The sequence below is a fragment of the Lepidochelys kempii genome, chromosome 1, assembly GCF_965140285.1.
Source record: "Lepidochelys kempii isolate rLepKem1 chromosome 1, rLepKem1.hap1, whole genome shotgun sequence".
Classification (NCBI taxonomy): Eukaryota; Metazoa; Chordata; order Testudines; family Cheloniidae; genus Lepidochelys; species Lepidochelys kempii.
The window spans coordinates 351705915-351719412 of NC_136380.1; the positions used below are offsets into that span (position 1 = coordinate 351705915).

The 13498-nt window shown below is 59.8% G+C and overlaps 1 protein-coding gene across 1 annotated transcript in view; it reads left to right on the top strand.

The window, feature by feature from the left end:
• Window positions 1-13498, top strand: part of SND1 (staphylococcal nuclease and tudor domain containing 1) — a 500999-nt gene that overhangs the window by 470967 nt on the left and 16534 nt on the right. The window contains exon 17 of the mRNA XM_073329019.2: window positions 999-1187. Within this exon, the coding sequence (XP_073185120.1) occupies window positions 999-1187 (189 nt within the window). The remainder of the gene's footprint in view (window positions 1-998; window positions 1188-13498) is intronic.

Here is a 13498-nt window from a genome sequence, read left to right on the forward strand (position 1 = left end):
TGTTGCGGGCAGGGGCCGGTGGCAGCAGCTGACGGCAGGGCCTTGGAAGCCTCCCTTCTGGAGGGCAGGGTGCTGTGGGAGCCAGCATAGAGTTTGGGGGTGCTCCAGTAGGGGGGCCCTGCGTCTCCTCCCGCTGGCCCGGCGCCAGCCCCTCCCTCCACTGTTGGCTCTCTGCGGGTGGGGACTTACGCAGCACTGGAGGGAAGGGCATGTCTTTCGTCCCCGAGCAGCCCGCCTGCCCCGCCGATTCGTGCGCCAGGCCAGCCCCGGCAGCTGCTCTGCCCCTTGGGTCTCAGCTGGCTGGGACTGAGGGGGGCGGGCAGGGGCTGTGTTTGGAGACACTCGTCTCCCCTCCCCGACCCTCAGGGCTGCTCAGCCTGGTGCCAGAGCAGGGGCCTAGACAGCCGTTTCGGGCCCTCGGTTGGGAACACTTTGGCCTGGCGTCCAGGCGGTGCCAGTGACGGGTGCCTTGCCAGCCCCTGGTGTCCCCCCGGCTGTCTGCTTGGTGCCTGGGTCGGCGCTGATCGCTTTGCAGAGCCACGCCGGCCCCAGAGGCAGCGTGGGGCTGAGCGCAGAGCCCCGTGATTTAGAATTTCCTGGAACGTGGCTGTCCGTGGGGCAGAGGCTTTCCTTCCCAAGCGGTCGACGTGAGCCCTCGGGCGGGAGCCGGAGTGCTTTGGGGAGCCCCTTGGGGGAGCGGCTGCGAAGCCCCAGTGGCTGAGCTGCAGCTGGGGGTGTGCTTCCCCTTGCCCTGCGGCTGCGTGCCCACTGGCCCTGCCCCCCCATGCTCTCCCAGCCCCCCCGTCCATGCTCCTCTTGTCCCTCCTTGTCCTCCTGCCACTCGGCTCTGTGCCCGCTGGCCCCATCCCTCCCCTCCCCTCCCCTCCCTGTGCTCCCCCAGCTCCCCCCCCGCCCGCCGGCTCTGTGCCCGCCGGCCCCGCCCCTCCCTGTGCTCTCCCTGGCCGCACGCTGACCGGCCTGCCCGTCTGTGCCCACAGGTGGAGGTGGAAGTGGAGGGCATGGACAAGGCCGGGAACTTCATTGGCTGGCTGCACATCGAGGGGGCGAACCTGTCGGTGGCACTGGTGGAGCATGCGCTCTCCAAGGTGCACTTCACGGCCGAGCGCAGCTCCTACTACAAGGCCCTGCTGGCCGCGGAGGAGGCCGCCAAGCAGAAGAAGGAGAAGGTAAGAGACGGGGGCTGTTCCGTGGGAGAGGGGGCGTGGTCCCTTCCCTGCCTGGGCCTCTCCCGCTGCGTCCCCCAGCACCAGGGCGAAGGGGGCCTCCGCCAGCCCAGCCCCCCCAGCTGTCCTCCCAGCTCCTTACCCTACATCCCTCCCTCCGACTCCTGGAGACCAGGCGGCTGGCAGTGCCCGCCTGCGGATTGCTGAGCGGGGGAGGGCGCTGGGAACATGCCAGCATGGGTCCCAGCCCAGCAATACCCACTCGCCTGGCCTGGGGTGGGATCCCGCTCGGCTGCACCGCCACGGCCTTCCGGGGCCTGCCCGGGGGGCACTAGAGGGCAGCCTGGGGTTTGCCTCGACCAGCTGACGTGGGCAAGCTGCTGCTGCCTTGTCCCCCTGGGGAAGGCAGCCCCTTGCCCTCCGCCCTGGGGCGGCCCCTGGCCAGCAATAGGGACAGGCCATGCACAACACGCGGGCCTAGTGAGGGGTCCCTGCATCCCTGGAGATCCCGGTCGTGCCCCCAGCTCCACCACGCAGCAGCAAGGCAAGAGGTCACCAGAGGGTCTAGCCGGGGAAACCTCCTTTGCTCCCAGCATGGTGCCTTCTTAGCGGGACAGGTGCTAGGGTGTGAGCAGGCAGATGGCTCTGGGAGGGAGCGGGGCCTAGGGTTGTAGTGGGGCACTCAAGGCTCCTAGGTTCTGTTCCCAGCTCCGGCGCTGCCTCTCTGGGTAGGCCAGGTCACCACCTCTCCCTGCACCTGACTCCCCTTGGGCTGGGGTGACGAACTGGGGCGTCACTCCCTCCGCTGCTCCTGGCGGCTGAGCTCAGTGCAGTCACCAGGGTGCTTTGTACCCCTCCCTCCGCCCCCAAACTCCCTGTGCACCCTCCCTTCCCCCATGCCAGGGGCTCTGTGTGCCCCCCACGTCACGGAGTCCCCAGCTGATGCTCTGGAACTGCCCCCTACGAAGCCAGATAGGACTCGGGTGCAGCTCACCCAGCTTCCACCTTCCTGGGTCTGACCTCGGAGCATTCAGCCTCCTCTGCCCCTCCGTGTGCTTCCCACAGCAAGTCCGCTCAGGCGGGGTCCTGGGGAAGCCAAAGGGTCCTGCCCCCCAACTCCGCAGTCAGACGTGACTCTCAGCCAGCCAGTAAAACAGAAGGTTTATTAGACGACAGGAACATGGTCTAACACGGAGCTTGCAGGTGCAGAGAACAGGACCCCTCAGCTGGGTCCATTTTGGGGGGCAGTGAGCCAGACAACCACGTCTGCCCTTCACTCCATGTCTCCAGCCAGCCCCAAACTGAAACTCCCTCCAGCCCCTCCTCCTCTGGGCTTTGTCCCTTGAGGGCACCTGATTCTTTTGTTCTCCAACCCTTTAGCTCTCACCTTGCAGGGGGGAAGGGCCCAGGCCATTAGTTGCCAGGAGACAGAGTGTCAGCCATTTATGTACCCTGGCCCTTTGCTCTGCAACCATTACACCCCCTTATCCCACCACCTAGAGATTTAAGAAATGCTTAGGGGAAACTGAGGCACCTCTACAGTATTCAGAGGGAACATTAAGAACAGGCCCACTTCATCACACCCCGTTCCTTCCCTGCCCCCGTTCCTCCCCTCCCCCATGCCAGGGGCTCCATGTGCCCCTCCAATGCCTTCCTTCCCTACCTACCCCCCAGGTGTCGGCGTGTTTAAGCTGTATTGGGAGGTGGCGAGAGATGAGATGGGGGGGTGCTGGAAGGGGTGAGGTTCTGCTGGGATCTGTAGAGAATTTGCCGTGCTGGAGGCTGGGGGTCTGCTGACCAGACACCAGGGGCTCCATGTGGCCCTCACTCCCCCCAAACCAGTCGGGTCCTGCCGTTGATGCCCAAACACCACCAGTGGTTTGGAACTGATCGGCCGGGGCGTTGGGATGGTCCCGTGTGGCCCCAGCTGGAGATCCTGCGCCGCCCCCACGCCACCCCCAGCCCCTTCCCAGGCGCCATCCAGCCCCGGCGCCACTCCGGAAGCCCCAGCGGAATCTCGGCCGGGGTGATCCAGTGGCCTGGCGGGTCCATCCCGGCGCCAAGCTCCTTCACCCCGCCGGGCCAGTCAGGGGATATGGCCGGTTCCTGCATTGACGTCTGCTGCAGCCCCGGATCCAAGCGGGTGCTCTCTGCTGCTCCGCCCCCTGCCCTGGCGGAGCCGTCCCAGCGGGGCGGTGTGGGGGGGTTGCTGCCCCACTGGGCCCCATGCAGACCCACATGGACTGTCAGGTAGCTCTGAAACATGCGTCTGTGGGGCAGCAACTGCCTGGGAGCCTCCCGAGTTTGGCTGTGTGCGGGGTGGGGTCCTATAAGCACCATGGGGCAGGCTCCAGTGGGGCCGCAACTAACAGTGGAAGAGCATCTGGGTTTGGTCCTTGGCCAGCCCATCAGCGTGCAAGGGGAGGGCCCAGCCCCCATGTCCCAGTGGGAGGGCAGGCCAGGGCCGTGGGGCAGGGAAATGCCCTTCCCTGGCGTGCAGGCAAGCTGGGGGTGCTGCACACAACCCGAGTCCCTGCACACCTCCTTGCACAGCGAGGCTGCGGCCCAAACTGGCCGCGCTCTGGAGCATGGCTGCTGTGTTTGGCACAGCTCGTGCCCGGAGCGCCAGGGAGCCTCCCGGGTCAGAGGAGGTTTCCGGCGTAGCAGCCTGTGCGTGAGCCACCAGCCACGGCCCAGCGTGAGAGCAGCCCGAGCCAGTCGCCAGTGTCAGCCGGTGTGAACACAACAATTAAAGCAGGGGTTTATTCGGCAATTAATTGTTTTATAACCCTCTTGTCTTGCTGCTACCTGCCTGACAGGCCCCATCACTCTGAATTTGTGTCAGAGGCAACGAGTGGGAAAAATCAACCCATTAAAACATATTAACACGCCAGCACTGTCCGGAGTCCTGTGCTGCCCTCCCAGCCCCCAGGAGCCCCGCAGCCAGGGTCAGCCAGGTGACCTGGTCCTGCCGGATGCCTCCCAGCTCTCCTGGGCAGCAGGGAACGAGAGGGGACGCCCTAGAGACGCAGGAAATGCTGAATGGGATGGGTGAGATCAGGGATTCCCGGCCACTGTGTCTTGTCGGACAAGAGCAAGGGGGTGTGGAGCGAAATGGACAGCGGCACCTTCAGAGTTGAGGCTAGGAAAGCCTCCTCCGCGTGGAGCCGAGTTAGCCTGTGGAACTGTGACGAAGCGGGAGTATGCTTAATGTTTCCTCTGAATGGTGTGGAGGTGCCCTTGTGGCTTAGTACACGCAGCACTTATTAGGCTTTTAAAGCTAAGCAGACAATTCTGGTGCTTGTATTTTGCCTGTTGCTAGTGTGTGGCTGGGAAAGGGCGTCGCAACTCTGTCTGATCAGGGTGAGATCTAGCCAGGGCACAAGGAGAGCATGAAGGGGATTTGATTGTGTTACCTACTGAGGGTGTGGTTGTTAGGGGGCTTATTCCTTCACCCACTTACTTCCCTGGTCCTTCTCGCATGAACAGAGAGCAACAATACCCGAAGTCCAAAGGTGCAAACAATTCGATGTTTATTGGGGTGAACTTCCAGCAAGCATGATTCCAGTTTCCTTCCTTAGTATCCTCCTTCCCAGCTCTGACACCACAAAGCCTTACACGTGTGTCCCTGTTCCCATTCCTGCCCTTAGCCAAACATGATTCCAACTTCCTTACTCCCATTCCCTGTTCCCATTTCCCCCTTTAGCAAAACATGATTCCAATTTTCTTACCCCCATTCCCTGTTCCCATCTCACACACCCACATGCCCACCCCCACCCACACCCAGTCACTTCCTCATTGACTACAGATTATATAGTAAAACTTGAGTTCTGCTTAGCTATACCTTAACCAATCATTTCCTGAAATTTAACTAACCAATCCTAACATATTGTAACATGATTATGTAACCAATTATATCCCACCACCTCAATTAGTTTACACCCAGCAAAATTAATTATACAGCAGACAGGAACAATCACAGAACCAGACAGAGATTATACAGACAAACAACAGCAAAGTGGGAACTATAATGACAAAACAATACAGAAGTGAGGATTTCACATCCCAGCTATGGATAAGTGAGTTCTTGCCAGACAGGATGCTATCAAACTACGTTTCCTTTTACATTTTCTAGGCACTTCCCTTTCTCTGGAGGTGATAGGAATACAATCCTGTCCTGATAGTGCCTAACAGCCCAATAGCACCTTATTTCAGTGTGACTAGTTTGGAATGTGAGGATGTGACCGTTCGCTTCCCAGCTTATGGCTGCCTCTGCTGCTTAGCCAAAGGCCTGAGCCTAAGCACAGGGCCACAAACTGTCACAGTAAGAGAAGGCCCTTACACCGGCAGACAGTGGTTTTGATTCTTTCTTTTATACCTCTATCACTAGCCAAGTGATAAGAATACACCTAAATTCTTAGAGTATAGGCCTTTACAGACAGGCCTGAATATCTATATCCTAACAGTGGTAACCTGTAGCAAGAAGGAAAAGATTCCTGAACTTGTGTGTGGCAAAGGGAAGAAGAATGCTTCTGACCTTTTATCTCGGAAGTCTGTAAGTTTGCCTGAAAGGGGATTGTGTAGGAATCCGCCGGATGTGCCAGAGGTAATTCTGGATGTAAGGGAGACCCAGAAAGAGTCCATTGTTGCTCAGGAAAGTGTTCCTCTAGAGCAAGCCCTAGGTAAAGAGGGTAAGAGCAGAATTTCTGTGAGGGGTGAATTGTTGCATAGAAAAGCCCTAGAGAAAGGAATCCTCATGGAGTCTTTGCAAGCAGTTTACTGCCACTGAAGGGTGTGAAAGTGATTTAATCAAGAAAGTTTCAGTTCCTAAGGGCCAGAAATTTTCTGTTGTGAATGGATCCACTGACTGTCCTGTTGAAGGATCCAGTGTGGAGAGCTTTGAGAAGGTCTCAGATGGAGTGAAAGCTGTTAAGAAAGTTAAACAGTCCTCTAACCAAGTGGCTGTGTTTGGCCAGCTTGTTGGGGAGAAGACCCAATCCCAGTTTGACCCCGTGGGGTTTTGGGGTGGCCAAAGGGCACGGGCCGCATAAACCTTCCCACATGCGGCCTGCGAGTGCTATCGACCACCCCCGACCTAAGGGAGGGCGTGAAACTGGAAGGGCCTGGTGTAACTCCTACCAAGGAATGGGAGAGATGCTGGGGCATCCATGGGAACGTTGGTGGCTTCGAACTTCCCCAGGTCACTGGCTAAAGTGACCCCGCTCAGTTTGGTCTCGAAGGGGGGAGAGATGTGACGAAGCGGGACTGTTCTTAATGTTTCCTCTGAATATTGTGGGGGTGCCTCAGTTTCCCCTATGCAGTTCTTAATTATCTAGGTGGTGAGGTAAGGGTGTATGATCACTGCAGAGCCCTAGAGGGCAGGTGTGTGCAGGAGTCTGGACACAGAGAATGGCCGACACCCTGTTTCCTGGCAACTGGTGGCTTGGGCCCTCCCCCCACCCCCTGCAAGGTGAGAGCTGAAGGGTTGGAGAACAAAGGAGATAGAGGTGGTTAGGGACTATTTAGAAAAGCTGGACGTGCACAAGTCCATGGGGCCGGACGAGTTGCATCCGAGAGTGCTGAAGGAATTGGCGGCTGTGATTGCAGAGCCATTGACCATTATCTTTGAAAACTCGTGGCGAACGGGGGAAGTCCCGGATGACTGGAAAAAGGCTAATGTAGTGCCCATCTTTAAAAAAGGGAAGAAGGAGGATCCTGGGAACTACAGGCCAGTCAGCCTCACTTCAGTCCCTGGAAAAATCATGGAGCAGGTCCTCAAAGAATCAATCCTGAAGCACTTGCATGAGAGGAAAGTGATCAGGAACAGCCAGCATGGATTCACCAAGGGAAGGTCATGCCTGACTAATCTAATCGCCTTTTATGATGAGATTACTGGTTCTGTGGATGAAGGGAAAGCAGTGGATGTATTGTTTCTTGACTTTAGCAAAGCTTTTGACACGGTCTCCCACAGTATTCTTGTCAGCAAGTTAAGGAAGTATGGGCTGGATGAATGCACTATAAGGTGGGTAGAAAGCTGGCTAGATTGTCGGGCTCAACGGGTAGTGATCAATGGCTCCATGTCTAGTTGGCAGCCGGTGTCAAGTGGAGTGCCCCAAGGGTCGGTCCTGGGGCCGGTTTTGTTCAATATCTTCATAAATGATCTGGAGGATGGTGTGGATTGCACTCTCAGCAAATTTGCGGATGATACTAAACTGGGAGGAGTGGTAGATACGCTGGAGGGGAGGGATAGGATACAGAGGGACCTAGACAAATTGGAGGATTGGGCCAAAAGAAATCTGATGAGGTTCAATAAGGATAAGTGCAGGGTCCTGCACTTCGGACGGAAGAACCCAATGCACAGCTACAGACTAGGGACCGAATGGCTAGGCAGCAGTTCTGCGGAAAAGGACCTAGGGGTGACAGTGGACGAGAAGCTGGATATGAGTCAGCAGTGTGCCCTTGTTGCCAAGAAGGCCAATGGCATTTTGGGATGTATAAGTAGGGGCATAGCGAGCAGATCGAGGGACGTGATCGTTCCTCTCTATTCGACATTGGTGAGGCCTCATCTGGAGTACTGTGTCCAGTTTTGGGCCCCACACTACAAGAAGGATGTGGATAAATTGGAGAGAGTCCAGCGAAGGGCAACAAAAATGATTAGGGGACTGGAACACATGAGTTATGAGGAGAGGCTGAGGGAGCTGGGATTGTTTAGCCTGCAGAAGAGAAGAATGAGGGGGGATTTGATAGCTGCTTTCAACTACCTGAAAGGGGGTTCCAAAGAGGATGGCTCTAGACTGTTCTCAGTGGTAGCAGATGACAGAACGAGGAGTAATGGTCTCAAGTTGCAGTGGGGGAGGTTTAGATTGGATATTAGGAAAAACTTTTTCACTAAGAGGGTGGTGAAACACTGGAATGCGTTACCTAGGGAGGTGGTAGAATCTCCTTCCTTAGAGGTTTTTAAGGTCAGGCTTGACAAAGCCCTGGCTGGGATGATTTAACTGGGAATTGGTCCTGCTTCGAGCAGGGGGTTAGACTAGATGACCTTCTGGGGTCCCTTCCAACCCTGATATTCTATGATTCTATGAAAGGGATCCGGTGACATCCTGGCCAGGGAAAGGGACAAAGCCCAGAGGAGGGGGGGCTGGAGGGGGAGTCAGTTTGGGGCTGGCTGGGGACATGGAGTGAAGGGCAGACGGGGTTGTCTGGCTCACTGCCCCCCGAAATGGACCCAGCTGAGGTGTCCTGTTCTCTGTACCTACAAGCTCTGTGTTAGACCATGTTCCTGTCGTCTAATAAACCTCTGTTTTACTGGCTGGCTGAGGGTCCCGTCTGACTGCGGAGTTGGGGGGCAGGACCCTCTGGCTTCCCCAGGAGCCCTGCCTGGGCGGACTCGCTGTGGGAAGCACACGGAGGGGCAGAGGAGGCTGAATGCTCTGAGGTCGGACCCAGGAAGGTGGAAGCTGTGTGTCCTGTAGACAGGCTGCTCCCAGAGAGGAGACTTCCCCAGAGTCCTGCCTGGCTTCATGGGGAGCAGCAGCTCCAGAGCAGCGCCCAGGGACTCCGTGACAGGAACTCAGTGTTGCAAGATGTCGGGAGGCTGGGAGCCGAGCCGGACTCAAGGAACGTGTGGGTATTGGGTAACAAGGACATCCAGAGCTCAGGCAGCGGGCGGCAAAGCAGCCCAGCTGGGCACACTGTCTTGCAGGGGTTGGCTGGCGTTCCACTGAACAGAGCTGCGTGGCTTGAGGTTTTAAATACCATCCGCCATTGTGGGTATTGGCAGGTGAAGGTAGGAGACAGCGGCTGGAACAGAGCTGGAGGGGGAGCCCAAGAGGGCAGAGCGCCTGGCCAAGTGAGTTTGGCGTTGGTTTAGTTAATAAGCAGAGAGGGGCGTGTTAGGGGAAGGGGGGACAGGGCAGCCGTGAGATGTAAATCACAGGGATCTTCCAAACAGTCCTAACGCTTAAAGTAGGTCACTTGTTTGTCCCAGGTCAGGTCTGGAGTCCCCACCTCGTCTATTGCTTTTAGACCATTGGCCCATCTAGTCCAGCATCAGGCCTCCGCAGGGTACCGCGTGGCCTGTACTGCAGGGCTCATGGGGGGTGAATGAATTCCATGTAGTTTGGCCTAAACTAACCTCGTGACTTACCAGCTACCGCTCGGAGCAAGCAGGCGGGGTTTCATGAACCCCACCAAGCGGGCAGCTGTCTGAGCCAGAGATTGAGGGAATGCGCTGCGCTGCCAAGGCACTATTCATGCCGCAAACGAGCAGGCAGGCTCAAAAGCTGCCCAGTCAGGTGGGCTGCATACGCACGCTCTCCCGAGCCATGCCGTGCCCTACGAACGCGAAGGCCACTCACAGCACGCACCGTCTAGGTCTGCCAGGCGCGGAGCGATCCACAGCCGTGAGCTGAAAAGGGCTGATCGGGGTGGAGGAGGGTGTTCTGTGAACGGAGAGAGGAACATCCCATGGCTCGCTTGGATCCCCAAGTGCCTGCCTTGTGACGGCGGGATGCACCGGACGAGATTCTGGTACTGATGGGAAGGGGAAAGTGACATCTACGTACATAGCTTCAACCCCTCCGAAACGCCCCCTCTGCAGAACACCCAGCCCGCGCCGGGGTTCAGGGAGTGGGCAGCGAGCCTCCCGCGTTCGAGGGAAGCCCCCGTGGTGCGTGGAGCCAGCTAGCCGTCTTCTAGGCTTAATTGAATGTGCTCTGTTGGGAGTGCTTTGCAAGCAGCATGCAAGGCCCCTGGGGGTCCAGCCAGCAGTCCACTTAATTCTTTCATTAATTACATCCAGGGCTGATTCAGCAGCTGGGGGAGCATGCGGGGAGCTCACATGACAGTGTGCGTACTCTGATAAGCAGGGGCCAGCGCGCCTAAGTCCCCCTTTATCCCCTCATGTGTGAGAGCTGAGCTTGAGATCAAGTGACCCACAGCACAGGCTAGCTGCTGTAGGATCGCATGGGTTACCCAGAGTGCTACCACTCCCTAGCCCAGCTGGGGGAGCGGGCAGAGGTTGCTGCCTCCTGAGTGCCCCCCTGGTCCCCAGCATTGTCCGGCTGCCCCCCCTGGTTCTCAGCCCCCTGGAGAGGCTGGCAGACCTCACATGTGCTGGGAGTTCACTTGTCAGAAAGCAAACGAATGAATCCTGCACGCTGTGTCCCTGCCATGGGCTTGCCGCCTGCGGCTTCTCTTCTCTCCATGGTGCTACATGTTCCCTATGCTTGATCTCTGTCCCTTTGCGGGGTCCCTGCAGCCACCATTGTCTGCACCCCGGCTCCAGGCTCCCGCAGCCCTGGCTGGGGCAGGCGGAGAGATGCTGAACAGTGCCCAGCAGAGTGAGCTGCTCCCCTGGCCGGGAAGGGCCGGGCCTGCTCGGTCTCTGCCCCCTTGCCTGGGTGCTTGCTGCGGGCAGACCCCGGCCCCTCTGGGCTGGCAGCGCCGGGCAGCACACACCAGTGCCACCCGGCTAAACGTGCCACTGGTGACTGACGGCAGCAGTGATTTGCAAAAGGAGCAGGAGGTGAGAGTGGAGACGGTTGATTTAGCCTGGATACCAGCAAACCCCGTGGCAGCGAGACGCTCCGGGCTTGGGCATCATCTCCCCAGGGGCTGGGAAGCCCCAATGCCCGGGACGCTTGGTAACAGGGCAAAGGGCTGGAGCGTGTGTGGGGGGAGCAGCCCTGTGCTGGCCTCCAGACCGGATGATCCTAGAGGGCTGTCCTGTTCCCTGCTGCCTTCCGCTCGCTGCAGCCCCGACCCAGGGGCCTCTCTGCTGGGTTACAGGCTGGCCAGGATCCAGACAAGGAGCAGCTCGAGGTGCAGTGCCCAAGCACGGCAGGGGCAGAGCAGAGTCTAGCCAGCGCTCATGTCAATCTGTGTCGGCCTGGGGTGGGCATCCCGTATCGCTCCGCCCTGTCCCTGGGAGGAGAGCCGCCTTCAGGGGCAGTCCCGGTCCCACCAGCCCCAGCACAGGCACTGAGAATCCAGGTAAATCAAATCCCCAAATCGTCCAGGCCAGATCCTCAGCTGGTGGAGCCCTGCCATTGTACGCCAGCGGAAGGCCTGCCCGTCCAGGCCAATCCGGCACTGTGCTCAGCCCAGGGCCTCTGTTCCAGCCGCACTGGAGTCCCGGCAGCACCCAGGCTCTGTCCGGCTACCGTCTCAGCTCCAATTGCCCCCAGTGCCTTTCGGTCTTCTCCTTCGACACCGGCCCCTTTCCGTTCCGGCTTGGACTGCCGAGAATCCAGGCCCAGCTTGAGCCATTCCAGCCTCTGACGTGGCTACCCAGGGGCTCCACGAGCGGGCGTCTGTCCCCAGAAGCCTGTGCTCCCCGGGGCTGGGCTGAGCTTGGCAAGTGCATTCCCATGGGCTACAACGTCCCCCGTGGTTGTGCTGGGGGGGCCTCCTCCCCAACCATAGGACTGCAGTGGTGGCTGGCATTCCCATCCCATGGTGCGGCTCCCCCCCAAGGAGCCCAGGGTTCTGGCCCTCGGTAAGCACCGTAAGACCCTGCGTTGGGCTGGCATAGCCCCATGTGCCAAGGCTGGAGTCTGCATTTGGCAGCGTGCCCTGGAGAGCCCTCTCCATCACCTCCCAGCGGGATCGCGTGTCGCAGAGCCCCCTCTGCAGAGCCATGGTTACAGCCGGCATGGTGCCGGAGGGATTGGCAATGGGTGTGGCTGGTGCTGTGAGCACAAGGCCCCCCCGGCGCCAGCAGCGGTGCATGGCTGTGCCAGCCATGGGCATTGTCTAGGGCTGGGTCCCATATTGCCAGCGCCTTGGCTCTTGTCAGGGGCAGACTGTGTTTGTACTGAGCCCCCCACCCCAGCTCCTTCCCAGCGGTGACAGACTGGCCAGGCCCCCTGGTACCAAGCTGCCTCACGCAGCCATGTACAGCAGCTGTTCGGCTGCCCTTCGGGCTGCCCCTGCCGCCACAGCTGTGCATGTTGGCTTTGTGTTCCCGGGTCAGCGCTTAGAGCAGACACCAGGACTCCTGGGTTCTCTCCCACTCTGGGAGGGGAGTGGGTTCTAGTGCGTTGGGGGTGGGGCCAGGACTCCTGGGTTCCTCACTCTGGGCCAGGGCGGGGGTCTGTGGGTTGGGGGGGGTGGAAATGGGGTCAGGACTCCTGGGTTCCTCACTCTGGGCCAGGGCGGGGGTCTGTGGGTTGGGGGGGGGTGGAAATGGGGTCAGGACTCCTGGGTTCTAGCCCAGGGTGTGCCACTGACCCTGGGTGCGGCCTGGGCAGAGCCCTGGGCTGTGCGCTGCGGGGAGCGGTCTGGGGAGCAAGAGTCAGGCTTTGCTGTCCCCCACCTCTCGGGTTCTGCATGTGTCGTGCCCCGCGGGCCGCCCGGGCTCGGTGCCCCGCGGGCCGCCCGGGCTCGGTGTCTGTGTGCAGGGCCTCAGGCCTGGGGCAGCACAGCTCTGTCCTTGGGAGACGGCGGATGGGCTCCTCCCCCGGCCAGACAGAGCCCAATGCTGGGCGGGCGAGTGGAGCTGGGGTCCCCTGCTGCCCATGCAGTCAGGCCTGAGCTGCCGCGGCGCCAGCAGGAGACGTGGGACCCCAGGGGCTGTAGCTCCGGCAGCCCGCAGCACTCTGTTGTGATGGGCGCCACTCGCCCAGATGCCCACGCCCCCTTCTCTGTCCTGGGAGGTGCCCGCCTGTCACCGCGGTATCTCACCAGCACTGATCACGTCGCTCCTCCAGCCTGGGTCTTGGAGCCCCTCACAACCCAGGGGCAGCTTGGAATGCCCCCCCTCTGGCCCGGGGCGGGAGGACAGGCAGTAGGTGCGGGAGGTGCTGGCTCCCCCGGCAGACCAGTGCCCTGGTTCAGGTGCCATGGACGCAAGGCCCGGCTGGGTGCCCTGCTGTCAGCTCCTCCCCAGGATGGTGGCTGCCTCGGTCCGTGAGCTGGGACGTTCATGCGCCAGGGAGCCCACGTGCCGGGAGCCAACGGCTCCTGGTTCTCAGCTGCCTCCTCGCCATACGGCAGCTCCTCTTTCCCTGCTGTCACCGTGCCCCCGTGGTGTGGGTGGCAAGGGTGCGCTCTGTCCCTGCTCCCTCCTGGTTAACCCCCCTTCCCACAGACCAGTTCTCCAGGGTGCCAGGCTCCGTGTCCAGTCGGCAGCTCCCGCCACGTGACTGAGCCAGCAGCTGTCATCCGAGCCACGGAGGCCTTGAGCCTGGATCCGGCCTGGGCTGCTCATGGGAAGATGGTTGAATTAGAGGGCTTGCGAGGCATCCCCGGTTACATGGGTGGCCAGGGTCCGGCGCCTCTCTGAGCACGGCAGTGATGGGGTGACCAGG